Source organism: Ricinus communis, chromosome 2 (genome assembly GCF_019578655.1).
Source record: "Ricinus communis isolate WT05 ecotype wild-type chromosome 2, ASM1957865v1, whole genome shotgun sequence".
Lineage (NCBI taxonomy): Eukaryota > Viridiplantae > Streptophyta > Magnoliopsida > Malpighiales > Euphorbiaceae > Ricinus > Ricinus communis.
In genome coordinates, this window is record NC_063257.1 from 1726136 (window position 1) to 1748867 (window position 22732).

At 32.0% G+C, this 22732-nt stretch overlaps 1 protein-coding gene across 1 annotated transcript; it reads left to right on the forward strand.

The window, feature by feature from the left end:
* Positions 1–8595: 8595 nt before the first annotated feature.
* Positions 8596–12826, forward strand: LOC8275805 (transcription initiation factor IIF subunit beta). The gene is made up of 6 exons (XM_002510422.4): positions 8596–8951; positions 9832–9940; positions 11188–11318; positions 11406–11480; positions 11704–11853; positions 12102–12826. The coding sequence occupies exons 1-6, from the start codon at positions 8763–8765 to the stop codon at positions 12219–12221; spliced, it is 774 nt and encodes a 257-aa protein (XP_002510468.1). The 5' UTR covers positions 8596–8762; the 3' UTR covers positions 12222–12826.
* Positions 12827–22732: the final 9906 nt, after the last annotated feature.

Sequence of the window (22732 nt, forward strand, 5' to 3'; positions counted from 1 at the left end):
AGCGCCATAACGATTAGTAGGAATAACATTAGTAACGATTTTCTTTTGAAGATCAACTTTTTTACATTGATTTGTTAAAATTAGAAAGTTATTTTTATAGTTATTGGAATTATAATTCCTTACATATAGTGGGCCTAGGAGTGGCAATCCCCGGTATATGATCATTACATATATGGTAACTCTGAACAATTGATGAACTAAAATATTTAATTCATCTAGTTTTATGCTTATATTTTTGGTCAATTTCTTTCTAATTTATCTTGTGAATTTAGTAATCTTTCTTCTTATTTTGATTTTTTCCGAAATAGTTAGACCCTTGAAGACAGCGAAGATAAAAGTTTTGGCTAATTGAACCCAAGTGGATCAATCTTGTATACAATTTGCACTTGTTACAGAACTGAATTACAGAGAAAAATCATAAATTATAAGCGGATGAAAAGTTGTAGATACCCAGATTCAGCTAAAATAAATACTTTATTTATCTATTTATTTTATAATAAAAAATATATATATAACTGTCTGAGGGAGCAAGGATTAGTCCGTATAGAAACTAGTTTAATTTTAGGAAGAAGGGCAAATGTGTGTATTTCAGGTTTGATTAATGGGGTAGCATTTATTTTGACCGTTAGGATGTTATAAGGGTGACGTTTAAAGTAGATTTTAAGGATCATAGTTAAGGGCACAAGATAGTTAAAAGAAGCATTTAAATAGTCTGTGTATAGTATGTATAGCTGGTTTATGAGCCCTTTAGTTTTAACGGTCCTTAAGGCTTTTATTTTATATTTCATGTGGATTAAGGCGTAAATAATCATGCACGAGCAGATAAATAAATTAATGATCTGTTCACACATCTCCTAAACCCTAATTTGCAAATGCTAGGAACTGAGGGGCTTGTCTCGCAAATAAATTTGAGGGGATAAATCCCAATCCTTTTAAGAAGTATTATAGAGAGGATATGACACATGTTATTATTTGTTTATAAGCGAGAGAAAAGAATTTATATTTAGAAAATAGAGATTAGGTAGCATCGAGATGTTGATTGGTACTGTTTACTAGTGATAATGTCGTAAAATTGTTGAGATTTTTCCTGAACAAGTAAAATAGTTGAGATGAACAGTTAAATAATGACAAAATAAGTCATTTAAAAAAATAAAAAATTAAAGAGTCATGTTAATATATTCCAGGTGTACGGTACCATATAAATTTATAAATATTAATATTAATTTAATTGTAATAATTTATTATTATAATTAAATACTAGATTAATCAATTATATATAGTACTTAATTATTGAGTAATTAAATATATTATTTTTATTTATTAAAATTATTTATCTATTTTTAAAATTTAATTAGTGGTACTTGACAATTATAAAATTCAATTATAAAATTTTAACTCATATAAATAATTAAAATTATATATAAATTAATTAATAATCTTATTAGTAGAAGAACATATGACATAAATAAATTATTTAAAATATTATTAGTTAATAATCTATAATTAAAAAATAGACTTATAATGATAGAGTGTTATGATGATATTCTGAAAATACAAGTGTTTTCCATTTTCCTAGAAAGATTGTATTTCTCTAGTTACTATTCCCCATGTTAAAACCCAAAATCAAATGAAAATATTATATAAAAATATTAACTATAATTAAGATCATAAATAGTAACTAGAATATTGATTATATAATAGATAGAATTAAGATCATCATATTAATTAAATAGTACATAATTAAAAAATGTGAAGGTACTTTTGGCCCAAATGGGAATTGTGTTTGAGAAAAAGCCTTCTACTACTTGCAGAGAAGAGACTCATTCTGATTTACCAGAAGTTCAACCGCCCTATGCAATCCAAAGCTGTTTCATGTTCCAGCCTGAAGATTTCACTCCCCCAGGGAAGTCCGAAAATAAAAGACCGGAGATTCTCCCCTCAAGGATTACTCCCTCAGGATCCATAGAGCCTCTCACTCCACCAGAAGAGGTCATAAATTGGCAGACCTCAAATTCCATAGTTCAGAATTCTTATCTAAAGAAGATAGATGAAAAATTGGACCAGGCTCTTCATTTGGCTCACAAGTTGGACCAGAAGTTGGACACCTTTTCTCAAAAAGTACTCCAACTATATTCTTCTCTAACCGCCAAATATCAAGTCTTGGATAGAGAGCTTCGAGTTCCTCAACCGATTACACCAGCTTTAATCTAGAAGGAAAAAGAAATTATAAGGCTCAAAAGGCAGATTGATCAAATTGAACATGACCTTAGAAAAGATCAGTCTTCTACAATCCTTTCCTTTACATCAGCAGCTTCTACATCTTCTGTCATTGCCCCCTCATACTATTCTTCATTTCCTTTTCTCCCACAGCCAAAATAAGAAGGAACTCTTTACCAACCCTTTGGTACCTTCTCACATCTATACCCAAAAGGCTCCATAACTCAACAAAAGAAAATATCTCCTCCTCCAGTTTCTAAAGAAAATAGATTGCCAGACCAATCACTCATCAACCTTTATGATTCTAATTCTTCCTCGAATACCTCTGAGATGGCCGATATCACAGAAATTCTCATGAATACCTCTACTACTGAACCCAGTCCAGAAGTAGTGGAGCCTGAGGATGGCATAGAGAATGCACAGTCATATTTTGTTCCTACTGGAGCTTCATACCCGAGGTCAAAACCGACAACTGGCACGAGACCTTGGTTCACCTTTGATGATTTGCCTCCATCAAAATAGAGGGATAAGCTTTCTGAATTTTTGGCATGGATAGATCTCCAAATGACTTTTGATGGTGCCACACTTAAAAAAGTTCTTGTTGAATTTGTTACGAGATTCACAGGGAGTTTAAGAGATTAGTTCCAGTCACAGCCTGAGTATACCAGGCTCTAATTTGAGACGCTACCAACCCCATCAGCTGCAGTCACAGTCCTCCATAATCGTTCCTTGGAAGTTATGATCTCATTATACGACAACAAAAACAGGAATACTTTGATCAAAAATATTGTTTGTTGAAGATCAAGGATCTGAAAAGACACTATTCTGCCATGTCCAAGTTATATTATGTCATTGGAGGGCACGATGGTGATGATATATTGAAATATACTTTCATCACCTCATTACCAGATGAAATACAACTAGAAGTCAACAACATGATCGCCGCAACAAAGAAACCAGTCACCTCTATTACTCTTGGAGAAATCTGGCAGTTCACTCTTTCCTCTATCAAGAGATTATGTGACCAGCAAGAATTGTTCAGAAGATTGTCTCAGCGAGATTTGATTGTTCAAAAGGCCTGTAACAAAAGCCACCTCAAGATTAAATGCAAGGCTTCTAATTGCATTCTCTCTAGTCACAAGAAGAAAATCAGACATCAAAAATACCCACGCAGCAGAAGTAAAGAATTCAGAGAAAAAAGGCCACATTCAAAAGAATTCAAATACTTCCGGAAGAAGAGGAATCAAGGCCACAAATCAGACAGATGCTACATCTGCCGAAAGAGAGGGTATTATGCTAAGAATTGCCCTCAAAATCCGAAAAAATCAGCAAGGATGATATAGCAAGTCAGCATGTCTATGTCTCTACCAATTTCATTCGAAGAAGACATAGAGTCTCTCTTATCAGAACAAGATGATCTTACTCCAGAAAGTCTCTTTAGAATAGAAGCAGAATATTCCGACTCTACTGAATCTTCAGAAGAGTCCTCTTCAGATTCTGATAGTGAGATTCCAATTCTGATGATCAGTCTTCCCTCAACAGAAGAAAAAGACATTCTGACAAATGTGATGCAGTATCCTTTCTCTCCATATCCAGTTCCTGAGTTATCTCAGCTTGCTACTAATATTCCTCTAGTTCCTTATGTTCCTATACAAGTCTTGCCTTCAAAGTATGCAAAACATGTTCCAGTTATAGTTTTCTTTGACACTGGAGCTCAAAGAAGCATGATGAATCCTGGAGTCCTCCCATCTGAATACTGGAAATCTCATATTCAGTTTTTCAGAGCAGCAAATGGTCAAACTTTCAAGACTACTCTAATCACAAGGCAAAAAATCGGGATTCAGTTTTTTCCTAATTGCATGGTATGCACGCACATCATTAGCTCAGATCTCCCAAACAAAGACCTCTTAATAGGGTTTGATGTTTATCATCAAGCTCAAAGGCTTCAGATTTTTCCCAATGGAATAAAGTTCAAGAGACAATTTTGCCTATACACAGAAACCTCTAATCTGTTCACTATAGCAGATACAGAACCACTATTCCTACAATACAAAGAAAAATTCCTTCCTTTTTGTCCAGAATCCCATTCACATTTCCAACACCCTCTTCCCTTGTGGAAAAATCCCCAGTTCTATATCAGCCTCCCTTTCAAGCTCAATGAAGATATCAACCCAACAAAGGCCACCCATCTAGGAATGTCTCCTACAGATCTAGCCCTTGCCAGATCGGAATGCTTGACTCTACTACAACAAGGCATCATTGAGCCCACAACCTCACAATGGGCCTGTCAAGCCTTTTATGTGGAAAAAAGATCTGAAAAATTAAGGGGGAAAAAGAGACTTGTTATTGATTACAAGCCTCTGAATCATTTTTTACAAGACAACAAATTTCCTCTCTCTCGAATTTTAAACCTAAAAGTCCATATTCAAAAGGCCCAGTTCTATTCAAAATTTGACCTCAAGGCTGGATTTTGGCAATTGGGTATCCATCCCTCAGAAAGATATAAAACAGCTTTTTGTATCCCAAACGCCCAATATCAATGGATAGTCATGCCTTTTGGGCTCAAAACAGCTCCTTTTCCGTTTCAAAAAATAATGATATAAATCTTTGGGCCTATCCTTTACTCCTCCCTTATCTACATTAATGACATTCTCCTATTCTCGGAAACAGCTGAGGAACATCATCAACTTCTAAAACAATTCCTTGCTATTATCCAAAAGTATGAAATCATGCTGTCGGAGTTAAAGAGTATTATTGGCCAGCAAGAGATAGAGTTTCTTGGCATACATTTCAAAGACGGCCAATACACATATGGTCCACACTTGACAAAAGAGCTTGATTACTTTCCAGATGAGAATCTCTCTGTAAAGCAAATACAACAATTCCTTGGGATACTCAACCATGTCAGGGAAGCCATACCACACCTATCCAATTACACATGTCATCTTTCTAAAATGCTAAAAAAGGACCCTCCTCTTTGGGAAATAGAACAGACTACAGTTATTCAGAGACAAAGAATTGGCTCACAATCCTCCACCCCTCACCATTCCATGTATAGGAAATCTTATCCTACAGACTGATGCATCTGATCATGCGTGGGGGGCCATTCTTCTTGAAAACCTCAACAACAAGGAACATCTGTGTGGTTATGTATCAGGAAAATTTTCTCCATCAGAAAAGCATTACCATTCAACATACAAATAGATCTTGGCAGTCAAATACGGGATAAAAAAGTTTGAGTTTTTCCTGATTGGTCAACACTTCTTGGTTCGGATGGATAATTCTTCATTTCTAAAAATCCTTGAGTCCAACCAAAAGATCTTACAAGAACCTCGATTATCGAGGTTAAAATCATGGTTCAGCAGATATGATTTTGAAGTTCAGCATATAAAAGGAACGAGAAATCTCATCCCAGATTTCTTATCCAGACTGTCAAAGCCACAACCAAAACACCAACCTATTGTCCTCCTCACCTCCACAGTTAATCTTCCCATCATCTTCATGGCCTCTTCATTTTAAAAAAACCCTCTGCAACCTCCCTCACCACCAGACCTTCCCACAAATCTCACAACAAAACAGGTCAACGATTTTGCCAAAAATATGATGTTTCATTACTTGGCAACTATCCAACAAACCTTCTTTCTCCCATCCAACCCAGTTTTTTTTATCTAGATTACCCTTGGTGCTTAATTTATCACCTTTCTCCTACCCATCCATAAATTGAAAATGAATTATGGTTTCTATGGTGCCTTTCTACAGTTTGTTATCATGCTATAGAAATTCCAGTCATGGACCTCCTATACTTCTTCAATATTAAAACAAATGCAAGAACATATCCATGAAAATATATCACTTGGTTCAAAACCCCATACCAATGGAAAAAGGATCTCCTCAAAATCGTTCATGAAAATAAATTGTTCATAGACAATGACTTCAAAGCTTCAGGATATCATGCCATCTATATTCTTCACAGGTCTTACCTTCAGCTCTCAAAAGACACTTATGCCACCCAAAATATCTGTCATTATTGGAGAACGATTGAAATGCCCTTACATCTTGCCCCTCCAACAATAACAAGGGATTTAAAGCTCACTCTACAACTAAGAAATAATTTAGGATGGACCGATATTTCTACACCACTTGTCTGCACTTACAATGGACATCTATGGACTGAACACTCCATTATTGAACATTTCACTTTTCCTATTCTCCCAACCCCATTAGATGATCCAAGTCTGACCACTGAACAGAAGGAGGCCATTATGCAAGATTATCAACCTATGGATGATGATGGCGATGACAATGGTTTGTGAGCTGGCAATGATAGTGGTTCGTGAGCTGGCCATAAAGACTATCTTTTCTTACATCTTTAAACTAAGAATAAGATATAATCATTTTTGGTGGACTGATTTTATTATTTTATTATAGAAAAAAAAACTAATTTAACAATTTATAGATAAATTGATGCATACTAGTCTAAAACGATCACTTTATGTGAGCATGAATTTGCTATTTTCTGATTTTTATACTAATCTAGAGTTAAAAGTCTACTCCAATATGATTTAGCTTCTTAGGAACTCTTGGTTCCTATTATTGTTATTAACTAAACAAAGGACTCTCCTCCACTTAGGATGAACTTTATCTCGTACTATGGTGGAGATGTCGTCTAAGTAAACCACTCTACCTTAATGCTTATATATACATGTATGGCATAATAAGAAAAAAATAATACAACTAAATACTAACTCGATAATGTTCATGCAGATAAGAAAACCAACAATTTTTTGATTTGTATCACAAACTGAATAAAAATTTATTTTTATAAATTATTTATATTCAATTTTGGAATTACTTTTTTCAAAATTTATTAGTAAATATTTTTTATAATTTATTTTAAATACGAAATTTATTTTTTAAAATAAAATAAATTGTATATTATTATTTATTACATAAATATAAAAATTTACTTATTAATAAATTTAAAATTTATTATAAATAAAATAACTTTTTTAATTAATTTCAATTATGTATAATACATGTAATGTTGAAATAGCACAAGTCATACAAACTATTAAATAGAAGTAAATATGTATATAACAAAACAATTAATTAGTAAAATATCATTTGACTAATATTTTATATTCAGATGTAATCATATATTTCAAAAATCATATAATTTTAAAGTCTATTAACTGTCTAGAGAAAAAATTACATGATAACATAAATGATTTGGAAATATTACGTAATATAAATTTATAAATTCACAAGTATAATGATAATACACATCTACGATTAGTAGTTAGTATAAGCGAATATCTTAAATTCATACCAGGCCCAACACATTCTTTTAAATAATCTCACCCAATCTAATCATTTCATATCTTTCCTATTCCAATTCAAAAATTTTACAATGTTCATTTTTTATATACCCAATCTAACCATATCATTTCTTTCCCATTCCAATTTCAAAAATTTAAAATATTCATTTTTTAGTATAAATAAATTCACAATTTAGATTAGAAAAACAAAATTAAAAAAATATATTTTTTATTAAAAATTTTAATTTTAATTTGATATATACAATTAATAAAAGAGTGATATATATTTGATCTTAGATGATTAATATATATTTTATTATTTAAAATTAATATTGATGTATCAATGATAGTTTTCTTTTTTTAATGGTATCCTAACAAATATCACATATCAAGAAGACTACGAGGAAATTCATACTGCTCAAGAAATCAACCGACAATAAAGACAGTGCTCGTGGCGGACAATGTGAAAAAGCTTCATACCCATGAAATTGTTGCTTTGAATGAGGCATATGATAGAAATTGCTTAGGAGTCGAAAGTTAATATTAGGTTTCAGGGTTATTTTATAAGGCTATTGAAGTTTACCTTGTGCGTCTTCTTGAAGATGTTAATTTCCGTGCAATTCATGTCGAGAGGGTTACTCATATGCCTAAACTAATGACTGGTTTTTCCTTCACTAGAGCCATTGGATTAGCGAATTCAGGACAATGATTTATTTTTTATGATTTTAACTTGAAATATTGTGAGAATCAGAAAACTTGAAAATTATATTTTAAAAAAGTATATCAAGAACTTCATTTTCTTTTTCTTTAAATTTTTCTCTTCTCAGTTTAATTGATCTTTCGGTGATCATGAATCATGATGACAAAACCTCATGCCATCGATCTTAGGCAAAAACATAAATGCAATTGATTTCAAGTTGAATAGTAGATTATTTGAACCAATCATGTCTTTACACGTGTTTTAACACCCGCGTGAGAGCGAAGCTCCCCAGTCGCGGTCCAATATGCATATATTTTAATGACGGGCGGTTCAGTTGGGTCCGGTTTGCCTCTGTATATTACATGTTTACAAACTAAACCGACAAATTAGGAAGGGCAAATACCAGAGACGAAAGAGGAGAGACTTAGAAGTAGGAAGTAAAAGCAAAGAAATCAAAACTGGATACCACAAAGGCGAAGGATAAAGAAGTATTATCTCGAAACAAACGGAAAAAAGAAAGTCCTGAAATGGACGAAGACCATGGCAGTAGTAGCGGTATTTTGGAAACTGCAAAGGCAGATAGATCGGTATGGTTGATGAAGTGTCCTCTAGTAGTTGCCAGGTCATGGAAAAGTCATGCTTCTTCTTCTGATTCTCATCCTGTAGCTAAGGTCGTCCTCTCCCTCGATCCTCTCCGTTCTGACGATTCTCTTCAGGTTCTCTTTTCTCTCTCCAATTGGTAATTTCAAATTTCAGTTCGATTCACTTCCTTTCTTTGTCAAAACCCTAAATTTGTTTCGTAGAAAGCCATTTTGCAATTGAAATTAGATCTTTTTAGTGTTTAATCTTATTTGCTCTTACACCTGCTATGCAGATACAATATTTTTTTTGTATTACTGATATAGGTATTAATGTTATATAGTTAGTGTTAACTACAATATATGAAAATATCCTTAAGCTTACGTAGCTCTGCTTCTAGTCTTACTGGCTCAGTTTATAGAAGATCTTAGTTCAGTCAAATGGTTAACATAACCATCTAGTAAATCAATGGTATCTGGACCGCACATATAGCTGTTATTACTTTACTAAAATTCAGGGGCAATGGTTTGGTTTATTACACAATGCAATACCGTATAGGAATTGTGGCTTGAGCCAGTCACTGAAAGTAGTAGTCCTGTGTTTATTTTGAAATTTAAATGTCCATTTCTTATCAAGTATTTCGTCAGTTAACCATTCTTCAAATGCTGGGAAATTCATGTATAAGGTGTTTTTATCTTGCCTTGCCTCTCCAGTGTTCCATCAGCTGCTTTTAGTTCTTAACCATTGCACAATTATTTTTTTTTAAATGGTTTGCTGCTGTAAATTTGTTTTCTATATTTAATAATTCAATTGAACTATTATGGATATGGATGTCTGATCCCACCCGTTACCAGTTTCGGTAAAAAATTCCATTGCTTGAATGACTTAGAGAGCATATCTGTTAACTGGCAGCAAAGACTTAACTTTGTTTATCACTTTGTTGTTTATATAGAAGGATTTATTTTTCTCGCAATTCATCATTTTACAGTTTTTTTCTGTTTCCCCAATGATAATCAGTTCACTATGGAGATGGCTGGGACTGAGAATGGGAATGTGCCAAAGAGCTATTCTCTGAATATGTTTAAAGACTTCGTTCCTATGTCTGTTTTTTCTGAGACAACCCAAGGTGAGTTTCTACTTCATATCGTTTGAATGATTAGTTTGATGGGTTTTAATTGCGCTAATCTTGTAATCGGTAACCCAGGATGCATGTAGTTAGGGAAATTTTGTATGCTGCGGGTTTTCATGGATGATTCCTTTTGCTTCTACCATATTTACCTGCCTATTGTTTTCTCGACAATATGTTCAAATTCACATTGCTTTGTAGCGTAAGCGTGGAACATTGATGTTATCATTAGACATTGCAACTTACAGAAGTATAAACATGGGGCTTCATTTTTCTTTTAACATGGAGTTATTATCTATACTGCAAAGCATTGTAATTCTATTGTTTTGTGGATGATTGATGACTGTAAATTCTAATTATAACTGTTTGCTCAAGTATTTAACATTGGTGGACTTGAACCATTTGTCCCCATAACTGACATGCCAGGTTTTCTGTAGTTGAAGTTCCTAAAAACATATTTGTATTGTCTAACCTTAGTTTTCTGATGTTTTTGAGAGTTGAGTGATAAAAGTGGCAGCATAATGTCTCTTAGCCAGCAGGAGCAAGGTCAGGTGGGAATGAAAGATTGAGCTCTGCATGTAGTTACTGGTTGAATGATAGGGTTACTTTTTGGTTTTGCAATTTCTGGAATTTATTTGATTTGCTTTGATCCAACTGATATTGTTTCGTTCAAATTTTTGAAGGGTTATTCATTTCTCTTGTCCTCTGATGTTTACTAGTTGTAATTTTAGTTTGAATGCTATCACATGTGGTATTTATTCTGTATCCTACCAAAAAGTGATTAGGGCACCAATATTATGTTATTGTTAATTGTGGAAAGATGACTGGTGCAACTGTGAATTGCATCAACCATCTGGACTGTGTTAGCTTGACCTCTATCATGTTTAACTGGTTTAGTTATCTTTCAACAATCTCTTCTATTAGCATACTAGTTGCGTACTGTGCTTAGCATACATCTTTGAGACTAGCCAACATGTTTTGTTTTTTTCTTTCCCATTCTCCCTGAACTGTTCAGTATCTTGTGGTGGTTCTAGGCTGTAGACATGTACAATTGCTTTTGCTTTTGCTGTTGCCCATAACAGTGCAAATTCATGTAAATAGATGAATCTTGCTTATCTTGGAGCTAATTTGCTATGCCTTATCCTGCACAACATGCACTTTATGGTTTTATAATTTTCTTTCTTGTTTATTCCTCTTACTTTGGGCTTTTTCCTGAAAGCAACACGTTAAATATTTTACTTTTGCAGGAAGAGTTGCTATAGAAGGTAAAGTCGAACATAAATTTGACATGAAGCCCCATGAGGAGAACATGGAGGAGTATGGCAGATTATGCCGTGAAAGAACAAACAAGTCCATGATTAAGAATAGGCAAATACAGGTGAGGAATTTGGTTGTCCAATTCTAAGCCATGTTTGGTTACATATGATTATGATATTTTTCTTTGCTTCCTTGATTTGAATACAAGGTAATTGACAATGACCGGGGAGTGCACATGAGACCCATGCCAGGGATGGTTGGCCTGATTTCATCTAGTTCCAAGGTATTGATATTCTCTCATCTCACGCTGTAACTTAGAAGTTGTGTAGCTTAGTTACTTTGCACATTATTTGAACTTGTAAAATTAAACTAAATTATGATGAAAGTGGGAAAAGAGAATATGCTTTTGTTTGTATGCTTGTGCACTTGTTCCTTGAAGTATCTTATTTATCCAAAGATCAGTGGCCATGGACAATTGTAAACTATTGTCAATTATTTGTGAGCAGGATAAGAAGAAAACAGCACCAGTTAAACAGTCAGACATGAAGAGAACTAGGAGGGATCGTGGGGAACTGGAGGATATCATGTTCAAGCTATTCGAAAGACAGCCAAATTGGGCCTTGAAACAACTTGTGCAAGAAACTGATCAACCTGCGGTGCGTCCTTTTCTTTGTTATATATTGAGGATCTACTTTCTGTGCTTGTCATTAAATAAATTTATTTGGGTTTTAAGTCACATTGGGCATCACAAGTCAGGGCAATAAATATAATCATCTGCCAAAATGAATGGTGGTTGGCTGTGTTTCCTGAAGAAGGGGAAGAATTGGTTACATCACATGTGCTTATTATGATATTGTTTTTAAAAATATTCATGTTGCAAACTTTGGGTATTTTGTTTATGCAGCAATTCTTGAAGGAGATACTGAATGAGCTTTGTGTGTACAATAAGCGTGGAACAAATCAGGGAACTTATGAGCTTAAGCCAGAATATAAGAAATCTGCCGAGGATACAGGTGGTGATTAAATATCTGACGGTGCAAGGTATTTTCATTTTCTTAACAGACAAAGCTGATTAAAATGCATTAAAGAGAGGAAAAAGTTTATGGGATGGGGTGGTGGTGGTAGTGGTGGGCGGATGGTGTCGTTGTCACAGACAAGGTTAGCAACAAGTGAAGAATTGTAGCTGGGATAGGAGTGGAGGTGTCGTATTCTCAGATAGCGGCACTGGTGCTGACGTTTCTTTAGCAGAGCCATTGTTAATTCAACAGGTGAAGACTATAGGAAATGTTCAAAAAAAGAAACGAAAAAGAAATGAAAATAAGACTAGAGGAATAAGATTCAGCATTGTTTAAACCATCTGTTTGATCTGCAGCATGATAACTTGCTTCTGAACTTCGGATGTCGATTGTTAAAAATGAATTAATTTCCTGAGGCGTTATCTGCGCGTAGCAGCTGGGAACTGGATCCCTCTTAATACAGCATTATCTTTAGTTAAACCTACTTAATGGAGCATTATTTATTAGGGAATTTTATTGTAGTTTTTGCATGAAACACGATGAGGACTGTCGTAGTTTTCTTCGGCAGGTCCATTGCAATTGAGTTACTTAAAACGATTATTATTTAGTAATACTCTCTGCATCCGAATTCAGTAGAAAGATCTTAACCTTTCAAATTATGTCCCATCCCAGTCTATCAATTTAATATCGGTCCATTATCACTAAGATTGTATGGTGTATAAAGTATATCGTGTTCTTATTTGATCCTAATTACTAAATACAATGGGGCCAAATTTAGAGTGAAATGTACTGGGCCTAATTTATGTATTGTATACACTGCATACCCGTAAGATATAAAAAGTTGCGCTAAAAAGGCCCAAATATACACATCTTTCTGGAGAAAAGAAATGCGAGTGCAGGAGGGATATTGTCACGCATTCCGCAAGGAAAGCATGACTAAAGATTTTTCAAGTATCTTGCTAGTGTTCATGGAATTAAGTCTACTAGTGTTTAAAATAAAAATTAAAGTCTCCAGCCCAATAATAGATTAAAGCTCAACAATATGAAGTTAGTCTGTTCGAAATTTTCAAATTAATGAGAGTATCTTACACTTAAATGTTAGATAGTAACCCATATATTGAGTCTTTAGCAGTTGAATTGTGAATAATTGACAAGCATCCTGCATATATTTTATATATACTGTCCAAACCCATGGGCGTATGCAAGAATTTTCCCCATGTCATCATGTCACTAACGAATAACACATCTAACAATTATCATTCGAGATAATTATAAAGACAGAATCCTCTATTACATTATATTTGATTAAAATTCATAAAATTTATAAAATTTATATACTCTGCACAAAAATAATAATTAATTTAATATTTTATATAATCATATTTATATAAAATTGGTTATATTAAAATTAAATTATGACAAAATAAATAAAGTTTTTATATGAATTCTATATCAATAATTTGATAACACTAAAATATATATTTTTAAATTTAGTATTTTATCTTTTCTATTATAATTTTCATTAAATAAAATAAATTTTTAATAAATTTAAATTAAATATAATCTTGGCATGCATAGCTAATAGCGAATAAAGCAATATAAATTCAATAACTTATGATGCCCATGGCCGCTCTTTTCTTGAGTATCAACATCTTCGATTTCCATGCAAATGTAACGTCAATGTCAATTTCTATCAAAATTATTCAATTATGGTCGCGTTGCTCCTAAGTATATGTCCGTTCATTAGTTATTTACTCGTGCGTTGTACGATTATTATTATTATTTTGATTATAAAATAAAATTGATAGATATATTTTAATATTTTTTAATATTTATTTATTTATAATATTTTAAAAAATAATAGTAAATTAACTATTTTTAAATATCTTTTTTAATTTTTTTAATTTTAAGACTTTATTGATGTAATACTATAAAAGTTATTTTAAAAATATTTATTAATTAATTTTAGTATTATATAACTTAATATTATAATTGATATTACTATTTCTTAGGGTTAAAAATTATTATATAATTAAAAAATTAATTTATTATTAAATATAATATTAAAAATATAATTTAAAATGTTATTTTCTAAAATTAAAATTATTATCTAATTAAAAATTAATTTATTAGTTAATATAATATTAAAATATAATTAATATGCTATTTTTAGAATAAAATTAGCATCATTATCTTAATAGAAAACTATTTATTAGTTAATATAATATTAAACTACTTAATATATTATTCCTTAGCATTAAACTCAGTGTTTAATTAGGAGTGTAATTTATTAATCAATAAATTAATAGAAAAACTATAAAATTACACATATAAACTTGAATTTCTATGTGTTAAAAATAGTACATATGTCAAAATAAAAATCATACGTCTCAAAAATTAAGCAAATATGTCAAAAAAATTTTAGGTCTCAAAACTTAATATATATATATATAGATTATTATTATTATTATTATTTATTATTATTATTATTATTATTATTATTTATTATTATTTTTTTGGTTTATAGACAAGAGAAGTTTACCTTGAGACATTGTCCAACTTCTCTCAAAGGATTATTATTATTATTATTATTATTGTTATTATTATTATTATTATTTAAGGGCTAAAAGACAAAAATTGAGGCAACTAATTTATAATATCGTTGATCAAGTAAAACATCAAGGCAAATAGAGAAAGCGATCCCTTGAATGAAAGATTATAATAGTAATCTTGGAATCTAAAACACTATACTGATGTAGTGGGAGTTGCTTTCAAGCACACCGTATAAATACACACACACATAAAGTCTTCAAAAACAATTTTGGATATAATCCATGTGATAGTATGAAGGCTAATATAAGCTAATTAGTTGCATGGTTTTCGTGATGATATGACTAGACGTACATGTGCCAAGCAACTTGATCCTCTCTTATTGACAAGAAGATGTTCCCCGCAGGAAACCACAAGTGTGCGAGCCTCATTGAGTAGATGTTGAATAAGCAACAACATCTTCAAGGCCAGATAAAATATGAGCTCTTGTCTGCTGTAAATGGCCACTAATGTGTCGCCCACTGATCCTGCCGGTTAGACCCACGCCAGTAAGCAACGAAATGAAACGATTCTTGAAAGTGACCATCTGGGAATCTTCTTCGTCACCTTTGGAAGATTTTCTACATTTGGCATATATTTCTCTTAAAGATTCGAATGTTATCTTCTCAAAGTTAAATGAGCGTGCAGTTGAACAAATTCATCAACTTGGGTAACTTGGTATTTTGGTGTTGGTTTTATGGGGTACCCCAGCTAAGGGACCCTTTCTTTCTCTTTTTTCCTACACAAATGGTGTAAATTTAAAGAAAAATTGTTAATGGAGACATTGTCACTCTCCCATGGACGTGGATATTTATACATCTAGTAGGATACAGATCAATAAATGAAGAGAGAGATTAGAGATTAGTGCCAAAGAATGATTTGATTTTAGGGTTATAAATAGGAGGACCAGTGATACGTTCCATCCATGATCCATGGTGAGATGAAACGTAGCTATCTTATTCCTATTACAAATTTATTTTTGTAATTTGAGTTGTTCTTTTTTGTTCTTGAATGAGGCCCAGAAATCATTTGCCGTGAGAAGAAAATGGGTTCTGGTGGAAATAATAGGGTATATGCTGCAAGATTAAGACAGGCGTTGACGCTGTCTGGTTTCATCCGGGGGTTTTACATGTTTTATATTTGACGGATGTCTCACCTAGGTGTTCGAAAGTGAAGATTCATTAATTTGCATAAGTGGAAATCTCCATATATATGTATTGTGGTTAGGGCACATTTGGTTCTGATGACAAGATAACTAAGGGTCATATAATATATAGTCTTTATTTTGATTGAAGCTTTTGCAAAGATGACTAGGGTCAATTATTGGCAGATAATACTGGAGATGGACTGCCCAACTATAGCTAGCCCCTTATTCCTTTGATGGCCAAGTTTACTTTCCTAAGCTTTGCCCTTTCTTCAACAGAAGCAGGACATGCTACTGATCACAATTATCGTTAGTCGCTGCAAAAGGCTTTGCAGTGATATATGCTCATGCTCGCAGAAAATATATTCGTGTTCCTTGAAATGATAAGAAACATCGTATAGTCACTCGAGGATGTCTCAATTGTCTTCTAAATATAGACTGTTGTATCATAGATATTTTTCAAATTCTATCGACATAGTGGCATGAAATCATTAAGATTCTTAATCATTAAACATGGGGTTTTACTCTTCGACATGAATACTATTGTAGAAAGCAATATTTTGTTTTTTCGTTTTTCTTTTTCTAAAGATCTGTTTCATTTTTTATAATTAGCAACAAGCAATCTTTATCGCATATATACATGTGGCATTGATGAAGGTCTTTTAAGAAACAATAAGTTGGCTGTAAACTTTTCTATTACATTTGAGTAGTTTGTATCTGTGATAGAAATAATATGAGACCGGATATATATCAAACATTATGGGAAGAAAAGGTGCAAATAAGCCCAATCAGTTACTCGAAAAATACTAGAGATTAATTCAGTTTTAATTGAGTCAAGTTGGAACTATATTTAAACACTTTATTGAATGGAATTCGACCTTTTAATACTCGGATCCAGAAATTTGCAAAGTGTAATTAAGCTTTACTATTTTATTATACTAAAAGTTTATTCTAGTTCAATTGAGCATATTCAAATTCAATTTAAAGGTTTTAATTTTTTTAATATAAAATATCTAAATTGAGTTTGAGCTCTTTGAGTGTTGAAATGAGTCGAGTTCAAATCAAACTGATCTCGAGTTAAATTCTAGATTTTATAATTGAGTTGAACTTGAATTTAATATTTCTCACTTGGATTTAATTTAATTATGTTAAAAGTAAATATTTTTTCAGTGAATATAAAAGTTTGTATATTTACATATATAGAAAGGATAAGATGAGAAAAAGGATTATTTTCAAAGTTATTGATTGTTTTGAACGAATTTTAAAATTTAAATTAAACTCTACATAACCGTATGAGAGCTCTTGATATTCTAATCCTTGGTATCTATCTGTTGAGGAAGATTTTGTGGACATCTTACGAACATATAGAAGGTAAAGATAAACAAAAGCCGAAAAGAAGAAAAGAGAAAAAGAAGCAAACAAACTGGGCAAGACAGTCAATTTAAATGACTCTCATTTGGGGCGTAACCATAATTAAGAAAGGAAGGTTTTTTTTTTTTTTTATGGAGTCGAAAAGGGGAAAACTGACAGGGAGTGATGCATCATAAAATTGATGAAAACCTTTTGTTTAGATGGGAGTAAATAAATGTAAATGGAACCTATCTAATCATGTTGAAAAAGGGATGTGAAATTTAATTTATATTAACCAGATATCCATGTGTTGAGTGTGGTGGTGGGTGGAATCACTTTATGTAGCAAAAGAGCCAAACAAAAGCAATAAAGAAGGGCAGTAGTAGTGCGTTTATCTTGTAGCTAGTGAGTGAACATAAATTGAAAAGAAAAGAGCCAATCCACATAAAGTTGCAGAGATCTTTCCAAAGGAAGGTAGCTGCTTGCCTGTTGGTTTGCTTCTAATATCTCATTCTCACTTCACTTATCAATGCTAAGAGATACCATTTTCTAACTCTTGGTGGTTGTTTATTGTCCCAAAAGCAATCCATCAATATGGAAAGATATTAAAAAAAGAAAAAGCGTATATTAGCTTCTATTTGGAAGTAGGGCTTCAATGAAAAATGCCCTAACCTAACCTATTCTTCTAGTGATGCATCATTCACATATTTGTGATTTTGCCATGTTTTTGATGTTTGGAAAAGAATATCCATTTCCTCATCTCATTTCTCATCAAGATTAAAACATAATTATAATAAAAATATCTACTTTCCTTCTTCCTTTTCATTTTTCTTTATCATTATTTCAAATAATAAAATAAAATTTTACCGGTCCAATTTTAGTTTAAACTACACAATATAATATTTAAAAAATAAATATAATTCGTTAATCATATGATAAAACTTTATCCAATCTCATCATAGAAGGGGATTTTTCAACAAATAGAAAGGTGCCTAGCTAGGCTATTAGTTTGGGCATCATTGATTTAGCTTATTGTTAAATTAGTAACTTAAGGGCAAGATGGTGCCTAGAATATAAATATACAGTTCAAATATCGTATCAATCAAGGCCACATGAAATGCTATGTGACTCTTCGAGGATTAGCAATGCATGGGAAAAGCAAATAAAGGGCATAAGATTAGGTACTTACACACATGATTGATCCCATCTTATGGCTTTCCACTAGCATACCTGATTCCACACTACTCAAAGTACTCCTCCTCTATATTCTTCTCTTACTTCTTTGTGGAAATGAAGAATGTTTTCAGATCTATAAGATTCCTAATGTATTAAAAGATATAGCTTAGAGTTTTCGCAAAAGGATAATTTTCTATTTGAATTTCACTATCTCTCATTTTCAAATTAATAAATTCATAGATATAATTTTAATCTTTACAAATGATAATTTTTTTCTAAATTGATTTTTGAAATTCCTCACTGAGATTCCTCCAACCAAATATTGCAAATTTCAAGAGCTTCTAGATTAAAATTAAATCTTCAATTACTAATCAGAGAGTGATTGATTAATATTTTCATTCATAAGATTTGATAAAATCTTCAGATATTCGTTCATTTTTATAAAGACTAATAAAAATTATTACTTTTAGTAAAAAAATAATTGTTGTTTCGTCTCCTATTATATAATTGATAGTTGATTAAGTTTTCGATGGAAAAAAATAATTATTGATCCAATTATTGATGTAACAATAAAAACATAAGAGAAACTACAGTTTTTGATAACTATGTACAAAAACTCACCTAGTCCAATTAGCATGAGGAGATCTGAACAATACAAAATAGTGACAGGGCAATGTTCAAGTCATGCGTGGACAAGAATATCTAACTAGGAAGAAGTTCCGAAAAACATGCGCATTTCATTATCCTAGGAATCAAATTTGAACAAGATAGAGGAAAAGAATCCAATTGCAAGACTAACTTTCTACTTACTAGGAGAGAAGTCCTATTCTTAAACGAATAAGGACCAACTTAACACTATATAAGGGGTTGTGCCCCATGAAATGAGGTATGTTGCATTCACTGTACAACTACATAATCTTCATCTTGTATTCCTAAATTTCTAACTTAAGCATCCGAGTGGATCTGAAGAATTCATCTTGTTGATTTTGTTGTTCACTCATCTATATGTATATTCTTTTAAGGATCATCGTGTCAGGTATTCATCAATTTTGATAGGTGATTCATCAGTTTTCAATATTGAATAAAAGTAAGTTTCTACATAATAGAAGTACCTAATGAATCACTTCACATTCTTGTAAGAATATTCGCAATAGCTGTAGAGATAAAGACCTGACTGCAAAACTAATGCTAAGAAATGCTTGATTCCTTATTGAACTGACAATGGCTGTTTCAAATAGTCTTACACTGATTAACTAAACATAAGAAAAATAGCCAAGAAAATAATTAAACAAAAACGTAAATACTGCAAATCAGATTCCTAGAGATTAGGACTTATTGAAACCAAATTGAGAGACTCCTAAAAGCTAGCAACTACCCATAACAAACAAAGACCTTTTCAATAGCAGTTAAAAGAAAAAAAGAGAAAAAAAGGCATACATAAGATATTAAATATGAAAAATTCTTGTTAAAACTTGATGTATTTCCACACCTATATACCAAACTGATAGATGAATGATACATATTTATTAATTTAAAATAATAAAATATGTGTTAATCATCTAATACTAAAGTGAAATATTTTTATATATGTGTTACTTTTTTTTAGAATGCATACCTATGTAGGTAAGAATTTTCCATCAGATAAAGATTATTTGGACCAACTAAGGACTCAAATATATGAGTTATCACCCCCACCAGGTCATGCATACAATTCGGGTTGCACCTTTATCATCTATTCCATGTAAAGTCAATATCATCTAGACTGTGCAACTGATTGATCATGTAATGTTGCACTCAAGGATATGAACTCACATATTACTGTTGAATTAAAGCTTTCAATTGAAATTGTTGCTCGATATTAAAAACGTAGATTAAAACTTATTTATTTAAATTTTTTATTTTTTTTAGTTTTTTATACTTTTGAAATATTATCAACTTATTTGATTTTTGTCAAAAGCAATTTTGAAAATAAAAACAAAGCGATTTTACCCATTAGAATTTGAAACAAAACCAAGGTTTAAGTAGGGGCTTTAGTTGCTTACCAACAAGATGCATATGCAGTGTCTTATCATAGAGTTTTCCAAATCCGAAGGGAATGGACCAGCAAGCAAATTAAAAGGAGAAGATCTTTTTATATATCTTTTAGCTTTTTGAAATGTAAGGAGATACTAATTAATGGTTAGATTCATGTAAAGAGAACTGAGATTGAAGGTGACTCAACACCAGCAAGCAAATGCGATTGGAAGCATCAAAGCCAGAGCCAGCCTTTGTCCATGCAAAATTAATGGGAACATAAAGCCTCAGGTTGTCCTCAAAGTGCTCAACATATATAACCCTAACCATTCCAGAATCAATTCAACTTCCTCATGATTCCTGCTCACAATTTTTCAAGCTTCAAGTCTTAATCATGGATGCTTAGCTTATCTGATTTTGTTAATTCTAGAATTCTTTTTCATTCGAATAAACGTGCGCACTTAGAATGCATTTTGAAAGTGAAAGAGCTTAAGCAGATTTAACTTAAATTTACTTAATACATCAACTACTGATACTGTTACAGTTAATTTGTAGCAGAAAAAAACATTATAATTAACTGGCAATAATATGCATTAATTAGGAATCTCGGTGCATGCCTGCGTGCCTGCATTCATAATTAAAGTGGCATTGTTACGCATGAGATTTTGATTATGCTAAAAACACCCTTTCTCTAATTTTCCTAAATAAATTTCCTTTTCTTTTTTCTACAAGTTTGGTAAGTTAAGAACTGATGAATTGATTAATCAATTAGTTTCCATCAGAAAATGAAGTTTAAGAAGGAACACCACATGCTGATACTGAGCCCTAGTTAACAAAGGAGGGGATATTATATGAGATCTTCCAATGGTACGATTCATGGACCATACCCCCTTGCTGTCAAGGTGCCATGTGTCTATTCTGCACATGTGATGTTGGTGTCACCAATGGCAAGATACCCCCATCCAAAATTTTATGAACAGTGATCTAACTCTAAGGGTAATTGCTTTCTCCGTTTCTATACGCATTTTTGCCCGAATAAAAAGGGATGGATATTCTCTAGTGAACTAAATTTCAAGGTGGTATCTTTCCTCTTTTTATATGCACAGCCAGAATCATACAAAAAAAATGGACATCCACCATACTTAATTTACTATTTTCCAATATATGTTGACATACCCTTTTTTTTTCTTTTAAAAAAATGTTATTCGGGTTAAATGAATTCAAGCTTAATTCGGGTCGCAATATATTTCTCACATACTAATTTTGTGCTTTTATGAATTATTTTATGAGCATAGCCACTGATATTATACTATGAAAATGCATTAAAAATAAATGTATTCATCAAATTTATTAAGATAGTGGAAACTTATTATGAATAATAAGTTGGTAGCTTAAAAGCTATGAATAAAAAAATCAAATAAAAGGACAAAATAATTAAAGCAAGAACGAGAATTCCATGTCTGGGTTCACTTTTTCAAGAAAATGTGAAAAAGAAATTAAGGTTTAAAGGCGAAGAAAAAGGGGAAATAAAAAAAGAAAAAAGAAAAAGAGAAAAGGTAATATAAAACTAAGAGTCAAAGGAGTCGACTCAAAAACCCTCGACCAATCACAGACTTTGAAGATTCTCTCGTGCTGTAACATAAAAAATATATACTTTTCTTTCAAAAATAAAAAGAAGGAGATTCTCTCGTGCAAAGAAAATCTACAAAATAGCTGTCAGGCATGTACTTATGTAACCCTAAAGAGAATGAAGCTTTGCAAATGCAATTAAGATACCAACTGGACTGGTCAGGGTGGTGTCCGACCGATTCATGCAGGCCGGGTCAGACCCAAATTAATCACCTTATTATTATTATTATAATGGCTTTAATATGTTAATAGTCTTGCTAAAAACTTATTATAGATTTTTTTGTAAAAGCCATTTGGCTGTCAGATGAAAACACTTTCTGAAGATGAAAAAGGCTAAGTATAATTCTTTCTGGACAGGGGGCCTCTTTTTTTGAATTTTAGAATGATGATGGTCTCAATTGATGGGGGGCAACATGTCTCTTAAAGCAAAGTTACTCACTCCATTTCAGAACAAAAATAAAATTTACATTTATGCACACTTTGGAAGTGGAAAACCTTAGTGGAAACGATTCATTTGGTCCCTTAAGATGATGATCAACACTCTTATAAACACTAATAATAATAATCATCAAGTATATCCATTAATTCTCTTTATTAATTCATCTGAATATTCAAGCC